The 20,573-nt window shown below is 41.2% G+C and overlaps 1 protein-coding gene across 1 annotated transcript in view; it reads right to left on the bottom strand.

The window, feature by feature from the left end:
- The window catches only part of LOC126234882 (glutamate receptor ionotropic, kainate 2-like), a 98,942-nt gene that overhangs the window by 76,149 nt on the left and 2,220 nt on the right, over positions 1–20,573 (bottom strand). The window contains exon 2 of the mRNA XM_049943622.1: positions 4,222–4,471. Within this exon, the coding sequence (XP_049799579.1) occupies positions 4,222–4,471 (250 nt within the window). The remainder of the gene's footprint in view (positions 1–4,221; positions 4,472–20,573) is intronic.

The raw sequence follows: 20,573 nt of genomic DNA, 5'->3' as shown, positions 1-20,573 counted from the left end.
CAACATTACCTTCCTTCAATTGGGCCACCTGGCGGTGAATCGAGGAAGTACAGTACATACTGACGAAACTAAAATGAGCTCTAACATGGAAATTAAGCGTTTCTGGATACATGTACACATAACATCTTTTCTTTATTTGTGTGTGAGGAATGTTTCCTGAAAGTTTGGTCGTACCTTTTTGTAACACCCTGTAGATGTAGACTTACGTTGCCGCACAGTGAAAGCTACAAAACTCTTCAGTAAAGTAGTATACTGAACAGTAGTAACACACATTCATATAGGTAGGAAATGAGGGCTATTATGTCATCAGTCACCTCTGAACCATTGTACTAATAATGCCAGCTTGTATTATCGAACAGCCCGTATACATCACTGCGTAGTAGGTAAATTGTAATAAATTGCACCACATTTCATAAAAACTGTGCAAAATTTTCCCATTCACCGGTATGTTAATGCAAATTTGTAAGAAAATCCTCCATACATCGCTAAGTTATAGGAAAATTGTAACAAATTCCCTCTACATCGATACATTATAGCAAAATGTTAAGAAATTGCCGTGTTCATCGATATGTTACATCAAAATTGTAAGCAACTGCTCAATAAAACATCATGTAAGGGATGAGAATGATGAGTTGGTGTGGTGACTACCATTAACCCAGGATACTACTGTTTCGGGCAATGAAGGTCATTTTACTAGGTGGGGCTGCGATTGTCAGTTGATATGCTGGCTTCATTACCCTCAATGCAACTGACACAATGATGGTCATTCGATAGTGTTATTGCTGGAATCCACCATACAACTGGGTGAGGCAATGTTGATCAGTTGAAATGGCGACTGAGTTGACTTGGTGATTGCCACTATCCCAAATATTATTGGGTGGGCAATATGGTCAGTTGGCAATGAATCTATCATTACTCTGTACACACACTTATCTCGACTGAGAGAAATGTGGCATGCTTGGAGGTTGGGTTGCATCAGTGAGGATGCCCATATTCCAGCAAGTCTACTTGTGACGTCATTTTGGATTGTGCCTCCTGAATTTAGGGTCAGTGTTGACCCATTTCAGTTGCTTAGTAACTGCTGAAGAGTTAACAAGAACCAAACTATCACATCCATCCCAGATAAAGGATAAAATGTCATTGTGTATTAGATGGTATATAATGATATATTTTTGGTGTATATGCCTATGTTTAACTAATTATTTTCTCTCTAATGTGGGCAGTATCATAGGACATCCTCTAAGTAAACCACCATCAGAAACCACAGGTAACCAAGTACTTTTTTTCAATACATCATACAGTTAAAGTGCCAGTCAAAGCAAATATGTAACTCTAGGTATAGCAAGTTTTACTCAGTTGTAATTTTCGAAAATCCTGGTTACAGGGATAATAAATTGACATTATCCACCGGTGTACGGATGTGTTTATGTTATAATCCAGTACCAATTGCTGCTATGTACAGTGGAAATACACAATTGGATGGGCTTATAATTATCCTGGCAGTTTACCTGAAAGTGTGAAGATTTTCAATGAAACAGAGTCAGACATTAGCATGTTGAACAATTAATGTACAATACCTACGAAGATCTACAGACAAGAGCCCAAGTTGGCAGCTTTATGGAGCAAGCTGATGGATATCACACAACACATAGCACACTGAACAGCGGTAATGCGTATATTTATAGGTAAGAAAGGAGAGTTGCTATATATTCAGCTACCGATTTTCGAAATTTATAGTGACCCCATGCAAGAATTATATCTTTACCCTGAAGTACAACACATTTGTTATCTTCAGCAGACACTGTTAACTTATTCCATCACATAGAGGAGGCTACAGAACACTCCACTTCTGCCACCACAGTAAATCCTCATTTTGCATCCAGATTGTAACTGACTGCCCCATTTACACCACAACACTAAAAAATTGCTAAATACGTTATATTGCAGTGACATTGTAACAAGTTATGACAGTCAGTTTACAAAGTAGGATACTGATAGCCAATTTGCAGGGTGACTGTCCTTATCCCTTGAATACTTTTTCATATGTCAGTTGATACGGTGGTTGCCACAATCCTGATCATAGTTACTACCATTATCAGTAATGAATGGTGATAGTATAGGTATCATAATAACTGGTGATAGCTACTGTAACTTATACAGTATTCTGACACCAGAAGCTTACAATGAATGATATTTATTGTGTGTGTGTGTGTGTGTGTGTGTGTGTGTGTGTGTGTTTGCCTGTGAGGTAGTGTTTGTGTGTGTGTGTGTGTGTGTGTGTGTGTGTGTGTGTGTGTTTGTGTGTGATAACTTGAGAGTGCGTATCAGTTACTAAATTTTAAAATTGTTTTGCAGCATAACTTGACAGTTGGTGTCAATTCCTGCATCTTAATACTGTATTGCAACACGTGAAACTGATAGTTTACATACCATCACTTGGCAGCTTATGTGAGCTGTTGGGTCACAAATAGTATGCAAAGTGGCAGATAAGAACAAAATTTCTAAAAAAATGTCTTCATACATCTCCATGTTACAGGGAAATTGTAGCAAATCACCCCTTGTTAAAGTAAAATTGTATTATATTGCACCATGTACAAAATGTTTGTCATCATATGCTATATCACAATGAAGACACCACCACATACATCACCGTTTTACAGCTAAATTGTTAAACAATGCAATAAAAGTGGGCATGTTGCAGCAAAATTGTAACAAATTGTTGTGTACATTATCATGTAGAAGGAAAATTGTAACAGGCTTAGCTGGGTGGTAACGTACTCACCTCCGAAGCAAGTGGGCCTGGGTTTCACCATTGTTGTTTGAATGTGCCTATTTTAGGTAGTACAAAAATACGTTTATCCAGGTTGTGTGCTCTGACTGACAATTATCATCCATGTGACCATTGGTGTTGCCATTTGTCTTTCTGTTTCGATAGGTAATTTATTTATTTTTCTGAGTTATTCAGTAAAATGAAGATAGAGCACTGACGAGAACTACTTTTCTAACCAATATTGAACGGGGACTTATAAAGCCCCAAATAGAAAGGTGATGTAAAGCACTTCAGGTACCTAAGGAGATGCGGAAGTGGGGACTTCCACTGCGTGGAATGGAGAAGACAGTAAACAGGCCGAAAGAGGAAAGAAAGGGAAAAAGAGGAAGGTATTACGAGTGTGGTAGGGTGCGGGACAAATAAATCAGGAAGCGGTGTGTTCGGCGTGAGAAGTGGACATGTCATGATCATTTGAAGATAGTGTTTGTCAATAGTTTGGACAGAGCGGACTGAAATAATACATCTACCAAAAGGTAATCATGGAAATATTGGTTGAACTGATGTGTATCTGAGACTCATACAAGGATACAGCATTGTATATTTTATCAACTATACTTGTTGTTCATTTTTAATGTAATGTATGTTCACTTCTGTTTCTTTTGAATAAAATAAGTTATGTGTGGATATTATAATACATATAGCTCGTTGACATGTGGAGTTGAAAATTAATTGAATTCGACATCGTTATATGTGTATATATCCTATTCTGTTTCACAGTTGTTAAAATAACATTGAAAACAATGATGGGATATTCATGCGACTACTGTCGGATTAAATCGGACAATTGCTGATAATTAATTATTTCACTTCAACTACTGATGAATATTCTTTCTACATGACAGATTTCAGAGCAATGTAGGATTCGTGCTGATTCCTCTCCAGAATTGACTATATTACAGTGAAACTCCACCAATAATGGAAAAGGGTATACATTTTCATGTTATTGACAGAAGCAATCTGACTATGTGTTTCAGGATAGCAAATGGGAAGTTTTGGTACTGAAAATGGCCCAGAGATCACCAGTGTGTGTGTGTGTGTGTGTGTGTGTGTGTGTGTGTGTGTGTGTGTGTGTGTGTGTGCAGTGAAGGAAGTGTTATGAAACAATGTGTGTATAGTGTGTGCAGTGACTGGTAGTGAGATATGATTGAACAGTATGGTATTACATTATGTAACAAGTTATTTGTAAAAAAAAGTATTGTATACCAGGAGAAAATCTAATGATTGTCTCAAACTAGAAGTCTGTAAGTGTATGTGGATACAAATTAGCTTATTTTAAATTGGACTAAACTTGTAAATACTGTGACATAGCCTATATCTTTGTAAAAACAGCTCTGTGGATGAATGAAGCTACTACTACTACTTCTACTACTCTCACTACTACTACTACATACCTTTTTCACGAGCTCTAAAATGATGCGTGTCTCAACACCATCGAATACATTAGCGTCGCTGTTGAGTATGACATATGGCGGATAGTCGAGTACTGCAAGTATCATCCGACGCCCATGTAGGTCTGCCAACCTGCTGGGATAGAGGTCCGCAGATGGCGGGTGTAAGCCGAGCCCCCGACGCCACCGCGCCACCACCAGCTCGTCACGCCACGTCTCTTGCCCGGCCAACCTCAGTGTTACCAATTCGAAGCTGGTGGACAAGGCGACACCTCAGTGAACAGCTTTATTTTCTGGTATAAGCAACATAACGAAGCTCACAGAAATACATCATATTAAAATTGTGATAGATCCCTAAGTTAAATCACTTCCTCTTGCTTTGTAATTATGGGAAATAAATACTCGTTTAAGGATTGAACTGTAGCTTTCAAAGCCAAACTGACAAATGCTAATGCAATTTAATATTGACGTTACTCTTCGTCTTCCAAATTTTGCTACCTTCCATCGTAAGATCAGGATTAGTGTTGTATTGTTGCCATCTTTACTTTTCACGAACGTAAAATATATCAGAATTAGTTTTATCATCAAACAATAAAGGACAAAGACGATAGAATGTTAACGAATTGTGAGCCATGTTTTTAATCGAGTGAGACATTTTAAAAAGTTTTCTTCTCACTCACACTAAAGCATTGTTAACGGAGTCTGAAAACTAATTTTCTAGTGTGTACAGCTCAGAAACATAATTGAGGAATAATAAAATCTTTATAAGATATGTGGATAAAAAGCGAGGTCTATGAATGGCTGCATGCTGACGAAAATAGGAATATTTATAAATGATGATGTGCGAACTCAAAATTTTTAAGATAGGACATTAAAGTAAAATAATTAAAGATGATACTCACGCATGAACGTAATGCCTCAAGAAAGAATACCAGATAGTTCTATCATATAGACTGAAAAGGCAATGGAACACAGAAGAAACATCATAGCAACTTTTCTGCTGCCAGAGCACGCCATTGCCCTACTGCTTCTATGAAGAAAACGAAGATTAATTCTTCAGCCTATAAATTAGGAAAGATGTGTACTTTATGATGTGGTATTATCGTTGTATTGAAAGTGAGACTACGTAGCAACGATCATTACAAATTAAGGGACATGTAAGGAGGGCATAGGGTATTAGGGCGTTGAGTATGTCAACACATGATATACACTCCTGGAAATTGAAATAAGAACACCGTGATTTCATTGTCCCAGGAAGGGGACACTTCATTGACACATTCCTGGGGTCAGATACATGATCACACTGACAGAACCACAGGCACATAGACACAGGCAACAGAGCATGCACAATGTCGGCACTAGTACAGTGTATATCCACCTTTCGCAGCAATGCAGGCTGCTATTCTCCCATGGAGACGATCGTAGAGATGCTGGATGTAGTCCTGTGGAACGGCTTGCCATGCCATTTCCACCAGGCGCCTCAGTTGGACCAGCGTTCGTGCTGGACGTGCAGACCGCGTGAGACGACGCTTCATCCAGTCCCAAACATGCTCAATGGGGGACAGATCCGGAGATCTGGCTGGCCAGGGTAGTTGACTTACACCTTCTAGAGCACGTTGGGTGGCACGGGATACATGCGGACGTGCATTGTCCTGTTGGAACAGCAAGTTTCCTTGGCGGTCTAGGAATGGTAGAACGATGGGTTCGATGACGGTTTGGATGTACCGTGCACTATTCAGTGTCCCCTCGACGATCACCAGTGGTGTACGGCCAGTGTAGGAGATCGCTCCCCACACCATGATGCCGGGTGTTGGCCCTGTGTGCCTCGGTCGTATGCAGTCCTGATTGTGGTGCTCACCTGCACGGCGCCAAACACGCATACGACCATCATTGGCACCAAGGCAGAAGCGACTCTCATCGCTGAAGACGACACGTCTCCATTCGTCCCTCCATTCACGCCTGTCGCGACACCACTGGAGGCGGGCTGCACGATGTTGGGGCGTGAGCGGAAGACGGCCTAACGGTGTGCGGGACCGTAGCCCAGCTTCATGGAGACGGTTGCGAATGGTCCTCGCCGATACCCGAGGAGCAACAGTGTCCCTAATTTGCTGGGAAGTGGCGGTGCGGTCCCCTACGGCACTGCGTAGGATCCTACGGTCTTGGCGTGCATCCGTGCGTCGCTGCGGTCCGGTCCCAGGTCGACGGGCACGTGCACCTTCCGCCGACCACTGGCGACAACATCGATGTACTGTGGAGACCTCACGCCCCACGTGTTGAGCAATTCGGCGGTACGTCCACCCGGCCTCCCGCATGCCCACTATACGCCCTCGCTCAAAGTCCGTCAACTGCACATACGGTTCACGTCCACGCTGTCGCGGCATGCTACCAGTGTTAAAGACTGCGATGGAGCTCCGTATGCCACGGCAAACTGGCTGACACTGACGGCGGCGGTGCACAAATGCTGCGCAGCTAGCGCCATTCGACGGCCAACACCGCGGTTCCTGGTGTGTCCGCTGTGCCGTGCGTGTGATCATTGCTTGTACAGCCCTCTCGCAGTGTCCGGAGCAAGTATGGTGGGTCTGACACACCGGTGTCAATGTGTTCTTTTTTCCATTTCCAGGAGTGTATTTTGAAAACAGTTTGTTCCCTAAGGTTTCAACATTGTGCAGCACCCGTCTGATAATGATAACAACAAACTAATTCACATCTCTGTATTATTTTGTTTGTTAATAATGTACTTTCTTTGTTTTAGATTACTATAAACACGCCATCCAATCAATGCTTCCATACTGAGAACACCATCCGGCATGTCGAAGAACTCAGAAAAATATAATACACTTTAAAATGAACTAATATATCAACGTTACTTGCACAGGCGCGAAGTAACATCGTCGTCAAGGATGTAGGAAGGTTAAAAAAGAATATATACAATTTCTTTTATCTTCGTATAAAGAAAAGAATGTTATGAAAACATTGAAATGCATAAATATTAAGAAGAAAATTAGGATGTTATGATAGGAAAACAAACCCATTTGTAAAACTTATCACAGTCTGTGGTTAGTATTTTCGGGTAGTAATGAAAACGTCATGAGTACCTAATTAGAACCCAGCCACTGCCTCAACGTTGAATAAAAATCATCAGCCAAAGATGTGTAGAGTTATTTCCGTCAGGCCAACGGCCTTTTCAAAGAGAGCAGAGGAGCAAACATAGGTTGTGGCAACCTCTTTCCCTTGGGTTGGGAAAATGCCTCTAAAAGGCGGAAGATCAGCGTCATAAGGATGCAGACGGCAGCGTAAACCACTTCATAGAAGACACGTAATTCGTATCCACAGTCAATGTGTCCTGTAAGGGAAAAGGCTTTAGTGATTGTCTCTCCAGACTAGTCTCCCATTCTGGGTTCTGGAAAGGGGGAAGTGACGAAGAGAAAACTATTGAATAAGTAACGAAATGCTAACACTGTGTGAGTAGTATCATGCAGTGTAAGAGGTCTTAAAATGGTGGAGAAGCTAGAAGATCTGAAAACGGAAACTCAGAGATGCATTCTAGATGTAGTTGGATTCAGTGCAGCGGAATTAAAAGAAGATAAAGTCAGACAAGTATAGGAGCGTATTAATAAGAACAGACAACATTGTAATGAGAGTAGGTAGAGCGTGAGTATTCGCCAAAAGTCCAATGATAGCGTTTTCTCATCAGAGTCAACAGCAAACCCACGTCAATAACAGTATTTCATGTTCACTTGCTGACGTCAGAAATAGAAGATGATGCGACAGAGAAAGTGTATGAAGACTTTGAAGTACAATGTGTAAAGGGAGATGAAAGTATAGTATTCATGGCGACTGGAACGCTGTAGTATTGAGCAGAGTAGAAATTAAAGTGACTGGAGAATTGGTATCGGTATGGGGATGAAAAAGGAGGAAGAATAATTTAGTTCTGCAATAAATTTTGGTTATCAAAGAAGGTTTGTGGAAGATTCCTACTAGATCACATCTTCGGGAGACAGAAATTCTGATAACAAATGGTTGATTGTAAGGCATATTAGGTAGCAAATACAGACTCAGACCACAAATTAGTAATGGTGAAGGAGAGACTGAAGTGTAAGAGAATCTTCAGAATCACCGAGGAAAGGAGCGGGTACTGAACAGCTGTGGAATGACGATATACGTTTGAAGTTCCCTAAGGCTGAAGATGCTGTAATAATGAATAACACAGCAAGCGGTTGGGTTGAAAAGGAGTGGTGCACTCTAAAATGAATAATCAAGTAATTTGAACAGACAAATATAAATACTATGGAGATAACAGTTTGTAAACCTTGGGTAAAAGAAGAAATCCGTTGAGCGTCGAAGGATGGAAGTACGAAAATACTCAGGAAAAGCAGTAATACAGAATAATAGGTCACTGAGGAATGAAATAAATAGGAAGCGCAGGAAAGCTAAGGCAAAATCTCTGCAGCACATATGTGATATAATATAAAAAAGAAATGTTCGTCGCAATGACTTCCACAATACAAAGAAGTGAAATCAGACATTAGTGAAATTAAAGGAAAAGGTATCAACATTAAGAGTACAAAAGTAATACCAGTGTTACGCGCAGAGTAAAGAACACACAGGTGGAAAGAGTACATTGAATGCCCTTATGAGAGGGAGAAAATATCTGATGACGAGATAGAAGAAGAAATGGGGGTCAATACGGAAGATATACGGAATCCAGCTATAACATACCTGGGCTGTTATAGTCCTACGATTTCTTGTTCATCTTTATCCTTCAATTTAATAATTAACCGACTGTATGTGTTGATCATTTAGCGAAGCGAATGATGACTTAATCGATTGAGAAGAATGATTATTATGAGATCAAGAACTGTATGTTTTATTACGAATACTCAAGAATTATGAACTCTCGTAACTGCACACAACTAAGCGACATTCTACATGCCATCATATGTTACCGATCGCTTTCACAGTGAAACTTACACGGTAACATACCGCAACGCGAATCCCCTTTTTGTGATAAGCAAAACAGCCTGCGAACTAACATCCCAGAGATGTTCCTCTTCGTCGAAATGTCTTGGCTCAAACTCGTCTACGAGCTGAACCGCAAGTGTCGAATTACACGCCCTAAATTACAAACTTGTAACCCTTTGGTTACATTGTCTGGCTGATGGCAAGTTTACGAAATGAAAAGTTAACATAACATATAATAACAGTAATAATAATATCGGGAACTAACTTAACGACCGAGAAATGATGTAGGCCACACAGTTGTGATTTGTTTAGAATAATTTTATTCAGAAAACAAACTAATAGCGAAAGTGGTCGTATTTAGAGTTACGGTATACTCGAGCGCTTATCCATTTGACACATTTCGAACATTCACAATCTCATCGCGAAACACAAATCCGATACTCCACACGAAAAGTTTCAGTTCACACCAGGCGCGCGGCTGCTCACCGCTCAGAGACTAAGTCCCGCGATACCACACAACGCGACATTTTCTAAGTCGTTTCACTTCCTAGCTGGCTAAAGACTGACTGCCCGCTTTCGCGTCTCAATACGAACTGTACCCTTTGGTGTTTCCAGCCGAAATCGCTCAACTGTCTAGGGCATTACCTTTCCTGAAGCCGTCCACCTGATTGGCTACAGCGTATTCTATATTATTTTACATTTTAACATATTTAAATAATCAAAGCTTGACCACTTTCACGTTCTAAATAAAGTAATAATAATATCCATTATAAAACAAACGTTAAATTCTTTTGCATAAAATCAATACAATTTCTTTCTTAACTTTGAATGTCACGGCCAGTAGCCTTGCACCAATGTGCTTTCTGATAAATACATAAAGAAGAAAGTAAGTATTATGCACTAAACTTTACAACAAATTTTCTATTACCTAATGACTTAATAAGGTGTCATGCTGTCACCCTTCATTGACTTTTGTATTGAGGAAATGATGATCTGATGCTTAACTGAAAATGCTGATGATTTAAATTTACTATATCTTTTAAACAAAAAAGTTACAGAGTTGATATTTACAACATCTGTCATTTAATCATGCACTTCTATATGAAATGACGATCGTTACGATCGACCAAAGCGTTCAGATTTTAGGATTCAGGTCTTTGTTGCAAAACGTGTTAATTTTACTTTAACAGTAAATCCTAAACTATTATAGACACGATCAATATTCAAGTTTTATTGGGATCACCATGAAAATGTATGGAGGATGGCTGATTAAAATTACTGTGGCTTGATTCCCTGCATTATTACAGAATTAAATACTTTTCACAAATGTTTCCCTTTATGGCCGATGTTAGGTCCGCCGTATTTAACACTGCTGCGTCTCCTTGGCCACAAAAACCTTCTACTGGGTTTCTCTATGACGTAGGTTCTCGTCTGTCTCACTGGGACACTATAGCACTTAGACCTCAATAGACAATAGACGCCGGTAAGTTTCCCCATCTCATGGTGAATCTGCGCCGTTTGTGGCATCCGGTCCGGTACAACAGGGTTCTTTCCACAGTTCCTGAAGGCTGACTCTTTCGGCCATATACTTGAATGAGAGCGAAATGGTCGTTAACTCACAAGCCTAACAAGTCGGGCCGGCCGGGGTGGCCGAGCGGTTCTCGGCGCTACAGTCTGGAACCGCGCGACCGCTACGGTCGCAGGTTCGAATCGTGCCTCGGGCATGGATGTGTGTGATGTCCTTAGGTTAGTTACGTTTAAGTAGTTCTAAATTCTAGGGGACTGATGACTTCAGAAGTTAAGACCCATACTGCCCAGAGTCATTTGAACATTTTAACAAGTCGGCTAGTGCACTGCTACGACTCAGTTCCCAGACTGCTCAGCTGAAAATCCCACTCTCGCGCTCGTGTCGAGCGACAACAGTTACCGTTCCCTGAAATGCATCACCCGCAATCACAGATTATTTCGTACCTGCGATCTCGACTAAACCAGAATATCTATAATACATATTATATGCAATGGCGGATCGACAATTCTGCCGTTTAAATTAATAACTATATTGAAATATCTCTTCGTGTGATGGTACCATATTGTACAGTGCTTCAGTCAGGGTTTAAGACGGCTTTGAAGGACTTAAGATCCAATACGACGGAAGAAATAGAAAATGTTCCTTCGGAATTTCTCAAATTACTGAGGTGACAGTCAAAGCACTATTGAACTTCAGGTGTAGAATCTGTGAGATCAGAGGGCTATCATCTGACTTTCGGAAAAATATCATCCACACAACCTCGACAGCAGAAGACTGGAAGGAAGAGGGTGGGTATGATACATGGCGATCAAGTTTTGTATCTGCATCTTAATACATACTCCGCAAGTCACCATATGGTGCGTTGCGGAGTGTACCCTGTACTACTAGTACACAACATTTCTTTCCTCTTCCGCTCGGAAATAGAGCGATTAGAAAACGACTTCCTTTATGCTTCCGTACAAGCCCTAATCTCCATAATCTTATCTTCAAAGTCCTTACACGATATGTACGTTGGCGGCAGTAAAATCGGTCTGCAGTCAGATTCAAACGCCGGTTCTCTAACTTTTTTATCCATAATTCCACTCGAAAAGAACGTCGCTTTCCCTCCAGTGATTACTATTTGAGTTCCCGACGCATTTCCGCAATGTTTGAGTGTTGTTCAAAAATACCGGTTACAGATCTAGCAACCTGCCTCTGAATTGCTTAGATGTCTTCCGTTAGTCCGACCAGGTCCGCATTCTGAACACTCAAAAAGTACTCAGCAATGGGTATCATTAGGTCCTTTATGCGACCCCCTTTACACAGTTTCCTAATATTTAATCACGGTGACTTTTTCATCAGCACACTACTAATGGTGTATTCGAACATTATGGGTTGGTTTTTGCTACTTACACTACTGGCCATTAAAATTGCTACACCACGAAGATGACGTACTACAGGTGCGAAATTTAACCGACAGGAAGAAGATGTTGTGATATGCAAATGATCAGCTGTTCAGAGTATTCACACAAGGTTGGCGCCGGTGCATCACCTATAATGTGCTGACATTGGGAAAATTTCCAACCGATTTCTCATACACAAACAGCAGATGACCGGCGATGCGTGGTGATACGTTGTTGTGATGCCTCGTGTAAGGAGGAGAAATGCGTACCATCACGTTTCCGACTTTGATAAAGCTCGGATTGTAGCCTACTGCGATTGCGGTTTATCGTATCGCGATATTGCTGCTCGCGTTCGTCGAGATCCAATGACTGTTAGCAGAATATGGAATCGGTGGGTTCAGCAGGGTAATACGGAAGGCCGTGCTGGATCCGAACGGCCTCGTATCACTAGCAGTCGAGATGACAGGCATCTTATCCGCATGGCTGTAACAGGTCGTGCAGCCACGTCTCGATCCCTGAGTCAACAGATGGGGACGTTTCCAAGACAACAACACGAAAAGTTCGACGACGTTTGCAGCAGCATGGACTATCAGCTCGCAGACCATGGCTGCGGTTACCCTTGACGCTGCCTCACAGACAGGAGCGCCTGTGATGGTGTACTCAACAACGAACCTGTGTGCACGAATGGCAAAACGTCATTTTTTCGGATGAATCCAGATTCTGCTTACGGCATCGTGATGGTCGCATCCGTGTTTGGCGACATCGCGGTGAACGCACATTGGAAGCGTGTATTCGTCATCGGCATACTGGCGTATCAGCCGGCGTGATGGTATGGGTGCCACTGGTTACACATCTCGGTCACCTCTTGTTCGCATTGACGGCACTTTGAACAGTGGACGTTACATTTAAGATGTGTTACGACCCGTGGCTCCACCCCTCATTCGATCCCTGCGAAACCTTACATTTCAGCAGGATAATGCACGACCGCATGATGCAGGTCCTGTACGGGTCTTTTAGGATACAGAAAATGTTCAACTGCTGGCCTGGCCAGCACATTCTCCTGATCTCTCACCAACTGAAAACGTCTGGTCAATGGCGGCCGAGCAACAGGCTCGTCATAATACGCCAGTCACTACTCTTGATGAACTGTGGTATCGTGTTGAAGCTGCATGGGCAGCTGTAACTGTACACGCCATGCAAGCTCTGTTTAACTCAATTCCCAGGCGTATCAAGGCCGTTATTACGGCCAGAGGTGGTTGTTCTCGGTACTGATTTCTCAGGATCTATGCACCCAAATTGCGTGAAAATGTAATCACATGTCAGTTCTAGTATAATACATCTCTCCAATGAATATCCGTTAATCATCTGCATTTCTTCCTGGTGTAGCAATTTTAATGGCCAGTAGTGTATCTGCATTACCTTACACTTCTCCGTTTAGATCTACCTGCCATTCATCACAACAACTAGAAATGTTGTCTAAGATATATTGTATCCTCCTGCAGTCACTTAACGTCGACACCTTCGTGTACATAGTAGCATCATCAGCAAACATCCACAGACTGCTGCTTATCCTGACCGCCAGGTAATTTATGTATATATAAAGTAACAGGTATTCTAGGAACGGAAAGCAAGTAGAGAGGTAGTTCCGAAGTTGCAATTGATAATGGAATATCATAGAGACTATGCTCAAGCAAACTACACTATTCATAACTAAATAGGCGCAAACTGCCATCAGTGGCCCTTAGTTTTCCCCTTAAATTCACTTAAATCGCTGACTGAGCCTATCTTCACCTATCACACCTTACATCGGAACCTCCAATCCCAAGGATTAGACGTTGTCAACATAATCGCCTTACAAAAGATCAGAAACAGATGGATTTCATTCGCTCCGTTGAAATGGTGATGCCCATCGATTTCTCACAACGTCACTTATTGTATCTGGATTGATTCACACTCGGAGTGCAGAAATGTTGAGGGTGTGGACACCACTAAACGGCAACATGGTCAAGGAGTTGCGTATTTGGCTAGTAATGAAAACGTTCTGGGTTCCTGTATTCGCAGCTATGCACTACCAACATTTTGAATAAAATTCATCATAAATGTCGGCCGTAGGCTTCTGGCATAAGAAGTCACCCTCGTTCTTCCGCCAGCCTTGTGAAAGACGGTCGAGGAGTTGACAGAGGTTCAGGGTACTCACTTGAGCTTGGGGTGCGAATTTTCCCCTAAAAGACAGAACAATCACCTGTGATGAACTGCGTAAGGATGCACAGGACAATGGAAACTACTTCGTTAAAGACACAAAATATGTATCTACAGGACATGTGGCATGGAATTAGAAAAGTGTCATCATGATCTCGCCATTGGCCAGAGATTTCGAATTAGACCATTCGGATCTCTGGGAGGCGACTGCCAACGTGGAGGTGAGCCTAAACGAGGAACGGCACCATTCCACGTGTGAGGGTGAGTAAATTGAAGTGAAAGTAAACAAAGATTTCTGGTCCGACGAATGTAGGGTAGTATCATGAGCAACAGAAAATGGTATAACGGGAGTATGATTTATTATGATAAGCAATGTAGGAGAGAGTAACTGTGAACAGTTCAGTGACACCGTTCTTCTCATCGGAATCGACATCAAACAAACGCCGCCAACAGTTGTTCAAGTATATTTGCCAATGTCGCAGGCAAAAGATGAATAGATGGAGAAAGTATGTGAGTCCACGGAACGTGTGATTCAGTATGTAAAGGAAATTGAAAACAAAGTAATCGTAAGGGACCGGAAAGTGACAGTGGGGTGCATGAGAAAAACGTAAACGAAAGAACAAGGGGGGGGGGGGCTGTAGGAATTAAGAAAAGAAAGACCAATAGAATTGTGTATTAAATGTCAGCTAGTATACGTGGAAATGGCGCGGAGATATGGAAATATTCCAGCTGGATTGCGTTATTGTCGGACAGAGATACCACTATCAGATATAGATTGTAAGCAGATACAGAATCGGATAACAGTTTAGTAATGATGAAGGGAAGACTGAATTTTAAGAGAATCATGTAGAAGGAAGTGAAATACTGAAGTACTGAGAAAGTCGCTGAAGATGTGAATATTGAGATAACGAGTAACAAAATAGGTAGCTCAGTTGAATAGCAGTGGACAACTCTAAAAACAGCAGTCACAGACGTTGGATAGCCAGATATACTTTGAAGAAGACACCTCGGTTAACGGGAGAAACGCTACAACTGATTGACAAAAAAAGGATGTACTACAGTACTCTGGGAAAGACATGACGCCGAAATATAAATTACTTAGGAATGCAATAAATAGGGAAGCCTAGGTGAAATAGTTGCAGAAAAAAATGTGAAGAAGTGTGTAAGGCAAAGGCGTAGTCTTTCGTCCCTACTGTTCAGTCTACAGATCGAAGAAGCAATGACGGAAATACAAGAAAGGAACAAAGAGTGCGTTTAAAATTTACGATGAAAGAATGTCAATATTAACGTTCGGTGATGACATTGCTATTTTTAGTGAAAGTAGCCAAGAGTTACAAGAGGTGTTGAATGGAATGAAGATCTAATGTGTACAAAAGATGGAATGAGAGTAAACGGAAGAAAGACAAAAGTAATGAGAAGTAGCCGAAATGAGGTTATCGACGAAAATAAATTCAAAACTTATCACCACGAAGCTTACGAAGTTAAGGATTTCTGTTGCTTTGGAAGCACAATAAGACATCGCAGATTTAACAAGGACGACATAAAAAGCGAACTGGCGTCGGCAAAGATGAAGTTCCTGACAAAGGAAAGCCTGCCGGTGTCAAACGTTGCCCTTTAATCTGAGGAAGAAGTTTCTGAGAAAGTACGTTGGGAGTACAGTATTGTACGGTAAAAAACCATGTACTGTGGGAGCAGAAGCGAATCGAAACGTTTGAGAAGTGATGCTATAGAAGTATGTTGAAAACTTGGTCGTCTGGTAAGGCAAGGAATGATGAGATTCTACGGAGAATCGCCGCTTGGAGGAACATATGGGTAACATTGACAAGACGGAGGGATAGGATGGTAACACATATGTTAAGACATAACTCCCATGGTATTATAAGGAGCTGTAGAAGGTGAAAACTATAGAGGAAGACAGTTTATAATACAAACAGAGGGGGAAGGTAGCGTCCGTGTGACGTTAGTGTGACGTTAGCGGACACCCCTTTACATGCTCCCAGGGAAGGGGAGTTCAACAAATGATGTCACTGCCCTCTGTAGTGATGCTGCAGGGCAGAGGAGTGAGGGATGCACCAGTTTAGGAAAGTCAGGAAACAAATCTGGTGTTAAAAGGCGTCTTGGGCATCGTAACTGAAATGCTGTTTCAGTTATATAAAACAATGCATTTCGGTTTATACTATGAGAAATTATATTAACAGTCTAGCTTAATGTACAGTCATGTTTATAAGGTAAATAGAACAGAAGATAATATAATTTTCACTACAGTTTGGAAGCGAGCTGTACATAACTATTACGTGAACATTTCCCAACATTTTCTGTTTCGTTTCTGTTTAAGTAGTTTCTCAATGTAAGGAGGTAATGTTCGAAGTATCTGCAGTCTAAGACTGCATGTTAGGCTGTGAACTAACAACAAGGTTCGGAATTTGAACTTTGCAAATTTCAAAATAGAAAAGAATTGTTCGCACACATGAGTCGAAACGAACATCGATAATATCTATGGCAGAAGTTTGTATAACCTAGGAATTCTGGTTTGGCGAACATGCTTGTTGCAACCAGCCAGATTTTTCTTGTGATTATATTTATCCTTCAACAAATATTCAAATTATAAATTCAAAATTTACATCTGGTACCTGGTAGGGACACTGTTAACAGACATTGCATACGAGGTTGCAAACAGCTGAAACGTAGTGGACAATGTTTCTGCACCTTAAAACCTGGACTCAACCTAGTTACGAAGATTTCGCATGAGTTGCGCATATTCTTCAGAGAGAGTAATATCTGGAGTACCCAAGTGCAGCAACTGAGAAAAATTGGCAATGCTTCCAAAAAAAGTTGGTTCGTCCACAGATACAACGCCACTTTGAAATTTTTGATTCGATAGCACATACCTGTTGAGATGAAGCCCTTACCTTGGAGTGATGCATTTAAGTCGTTCAAGTGACATATTAAATCAGAAGTCAAAGGTTGGTCACAAATTCAGGGTCTTGCAAATGAGAGCAAGATGAAATTGATTAATCATCAGTAATGGTCTTTCGTCTCTTAACTCGAGGAATCGAACTAACACCCTACGCACGATCAACCAGCGCACACTGGAGTCATAATATGATATCTGAGTTCACTATATTGACCCACATCCTTCAAGAAAAGTTTTAAACTATATCTGAGGCCTCTTGGCTGAATGAAATCTGCAACTTGTACCGCGGTATCCATAACATTTTCCACTTTAATGTACTTGGCGAAAAGATTCTGTTAATGAAAAAAGCAGTTGACTGCAATGCAATCGTGTGTTGGACCAGGAGCACGTTTCGTATGTTCTTACATTCGTGTTATTAATCTAGTATGGACTCCTACCATCCACGGAGATGCATCTGTTGCGACAGGAAAACGCTTCTTCCAGGTCAATCCATAGTTCTCAACAGCTCCTTCATCACTTTTGAAACTGTCCCTGTGTTGTTGCCCTTAAGGGGCTCCGGAAAGGCTCAAAATCATGAAAAGTTCAATTTTTACTTTTTTGCGTTTTCTGAATCTGTAGACTATTACCTTTTAATAGATATATAATTTATTCAATTCCGAAGACTACAAATATTTTTAAATTTTTTTTGAAATGTGTTCTACATGGGCGTGACCCACTGTGGCGCTGTTAAACTGCTGTCAAATGGTGTTATTATTAACGTCCGTGTTCATCAGGTACATTTTAGTGATGTGAGATAAAGTATAAAACCTATTTTCAGAGACTTAGCAGCACCTGAACTATTGAAAAAGTGTATTCACGGAAAAACTCAAAACCCCAATGAAAGTGTAAATAGTGTTATATGGTCGAGAATCCCCAAGACTGTATTTTTTGGAATAGAAACACTTCACTTTGGTGTGTATGATGCTGTTGCGACTTTCAATGATGGCAACATTGTAAGGTACAAGGTATTTAGAAATATGGGAATGAAGATAGGTTCTAATGGGTACGAGCGATGCTTGCTTTAGACAAGGAACGCCTTCGGGCTGCAGACAGGGCTGTAAAGAGTCTAGAAATACAAGCAAGAGTAAACAGGAGGAGGAACAAGAGGAAGCTGGAGGAGGAGTTTGCAGAGGATGAAGATAATCCATCGTATGGACCTGGAATGCACTAAAAAGTTAATCCAATCTTTGTCGCTCGATTCCCAAAACTTTTATTTTCTCATACTAATTACATGTTTTCTAAGGATCTTCCAAACATATTTGTTTCAAACTTTCAGTAAATGTTACACAGTACCTTCTGCATAATTTAACACAGCCTTTTTCCAAAAAACTGTATATTTTTGAATATATAAATAAAAGATTGCAAAAAAATTTTGTGAATTTTCATTACAATTGAAAAAAAATCATCTTTAATAACTGAACTAAAATTTTGTAAAATCCCTGTGTTAAGTTGTAGCCCATATTCCAATAAATAATCTGTAAAAAGTTCAACTTCCTACCACAAATACTTTGTGAGGAAAGATGTAATTTATAAGCGTTATTTTAACATTGCAAGTATAGGGCGTTCCGGAGCCCCTTAAGGGAACTGAATCCAATTATTGCTCCATGATGTTCAACTTGTCATTGACGATCCTAATGAAAGTAGATGATTGCACAGTACTTAATATGTCACCGTTCTTATCGATAGCTAAAGAATAATGCACAAACTCAGGTTGCATAACAACAAATTTCTCTTGGATATACACACGCATTTCCCGAGTACTTCACCCAATAGTCTAAGGAGACAAAGTTATTTCTTCAGAGACCATCAGAATCGCTTCTTTCGCCTCAGTAAACGGGCGGTCTTTCATAGATATACGAATAGCTATTCTGTAGCTATAAAGGAAAGATGCTTAGCTGCTTTGATAGTCCTGAACATCAGCATGTTATTTAAATTTCGATATTTCGTAGCAACGTTCTTCTCCTTGGTATTTCTCATATTCATTGGCACGGAAAACGGCATAAAATTTCTTATTACTCCGTACTTCTTTGTTACGTTCGAAACACTTTGCAACTTTATCACATTGCACGAACAGAAAAAGATTTTCCCATACAGAAAGAAAAATTGGCTGCTCCGTTTTACTTGTGCTCGCCCTGTTATTATCATCGAGAGCGCCACAGCTGACCAAATCCTCCAGTCCCGTAGTTGGAGTCCCGTCTCTCTAGGCAACATTGCAGTACACACCTCCCGACTGACGTCAGGCGAACTGAGGTTTTGTTGTTCATTCCGACACGTCACACGGAATGAAGCTGTTCTCGTCTAGAAGACATACAACACGTTATACAGGACGTAGGCCGCAAGTGCTACTCTGGGATGAAGAGGTTGGCACAGGAAGGGAATTCGTGGTCGACCACGTCAAACCAGACGGACCGATGAATCGAAGAAAAAGAAAGGAGGATCTCAGGATGGTGTTTCAGGACGATTCACTGCGTAATACCGGCTACTCGGTACTCGTGGAATCAGAATGTGTCAGTGGATAATAACATTCTTTAAAATGAACACACACAGTCTCGACCGCGTAAAACCTTCATTTTCTGGTAACTGGTTTCGGTCATGGTGTTACCACTAAATCAAGGCTTTTCGCGATCTAGACTGCTTGTGCTCATTTTAAAGTACTTTTCGCCAGACCGCTGTTTTCCGCGAGAAATGTACTCAAATATTAATAACGTTCTTTGCCTAGTAAGATTCTCGTACAGACGATGATGGCGGCGAAATGATGGCATGAGTAGCTCTCCAGGCAGAAGTTGCAACCTCATCAAAGCACAGGTACGCCTGCCTGGTCCTCGGCAGGGCAGACTGCCTCAACAAGGTGGCAGTGGCGGTTATGACCTTACAAATAACGTCACTGCAATAATGTTATTTTTCTGAAGAACGCACTGAACAACGACGAACTATCGATTGAAAATTAGGAGTATTGCAACTCCTCACTGAATGACCCTCAAATGTTTTACAGTGCGTATCTTTAAATTTTATTTTCGTAGTGCTGGCACACAATGATTCTACCAGTCACACAGTCTCACGATTTCTTTACACTTCACTTCGCATCTCATATTCTCATCCAAGATCATGAGGGATCTCATTGCAAGTTATACATTCAAGAGCCAAACAAGCTGATATACATGCCTAATCCCGTGCAGGGCCACTGCGAGCACACTGAAGTGCCGCAACACGAGGCGGCATGGATTCGACTGATGTCTGGAGTAGTGCTGGAGGGAACTGACGCCTTGAATCCTGCAGGGCTACCCATAAATCTGTAAGAGTATGAGGGGGTGGAGATCTCTCCTGAACAGCA

This window comes from Schistocerca nitens, chromosome 2, assembly GCF_023898315.1.
Source record: "Schistocerca nitens isolate TAMUIC-IGC-003100 chromosome 2, iqSchNite1.1, whole genome shotgun sequence".
Lineage (NCBI taxonomy): Eukaryota > Metazoa > Arthropoda > Insecta > Orthoptera > Acrididae > Schistocerca > Schistocerca nitens.
This window is presented reverse-complemented; position numbering and strand designations above follow the sequence as displayed.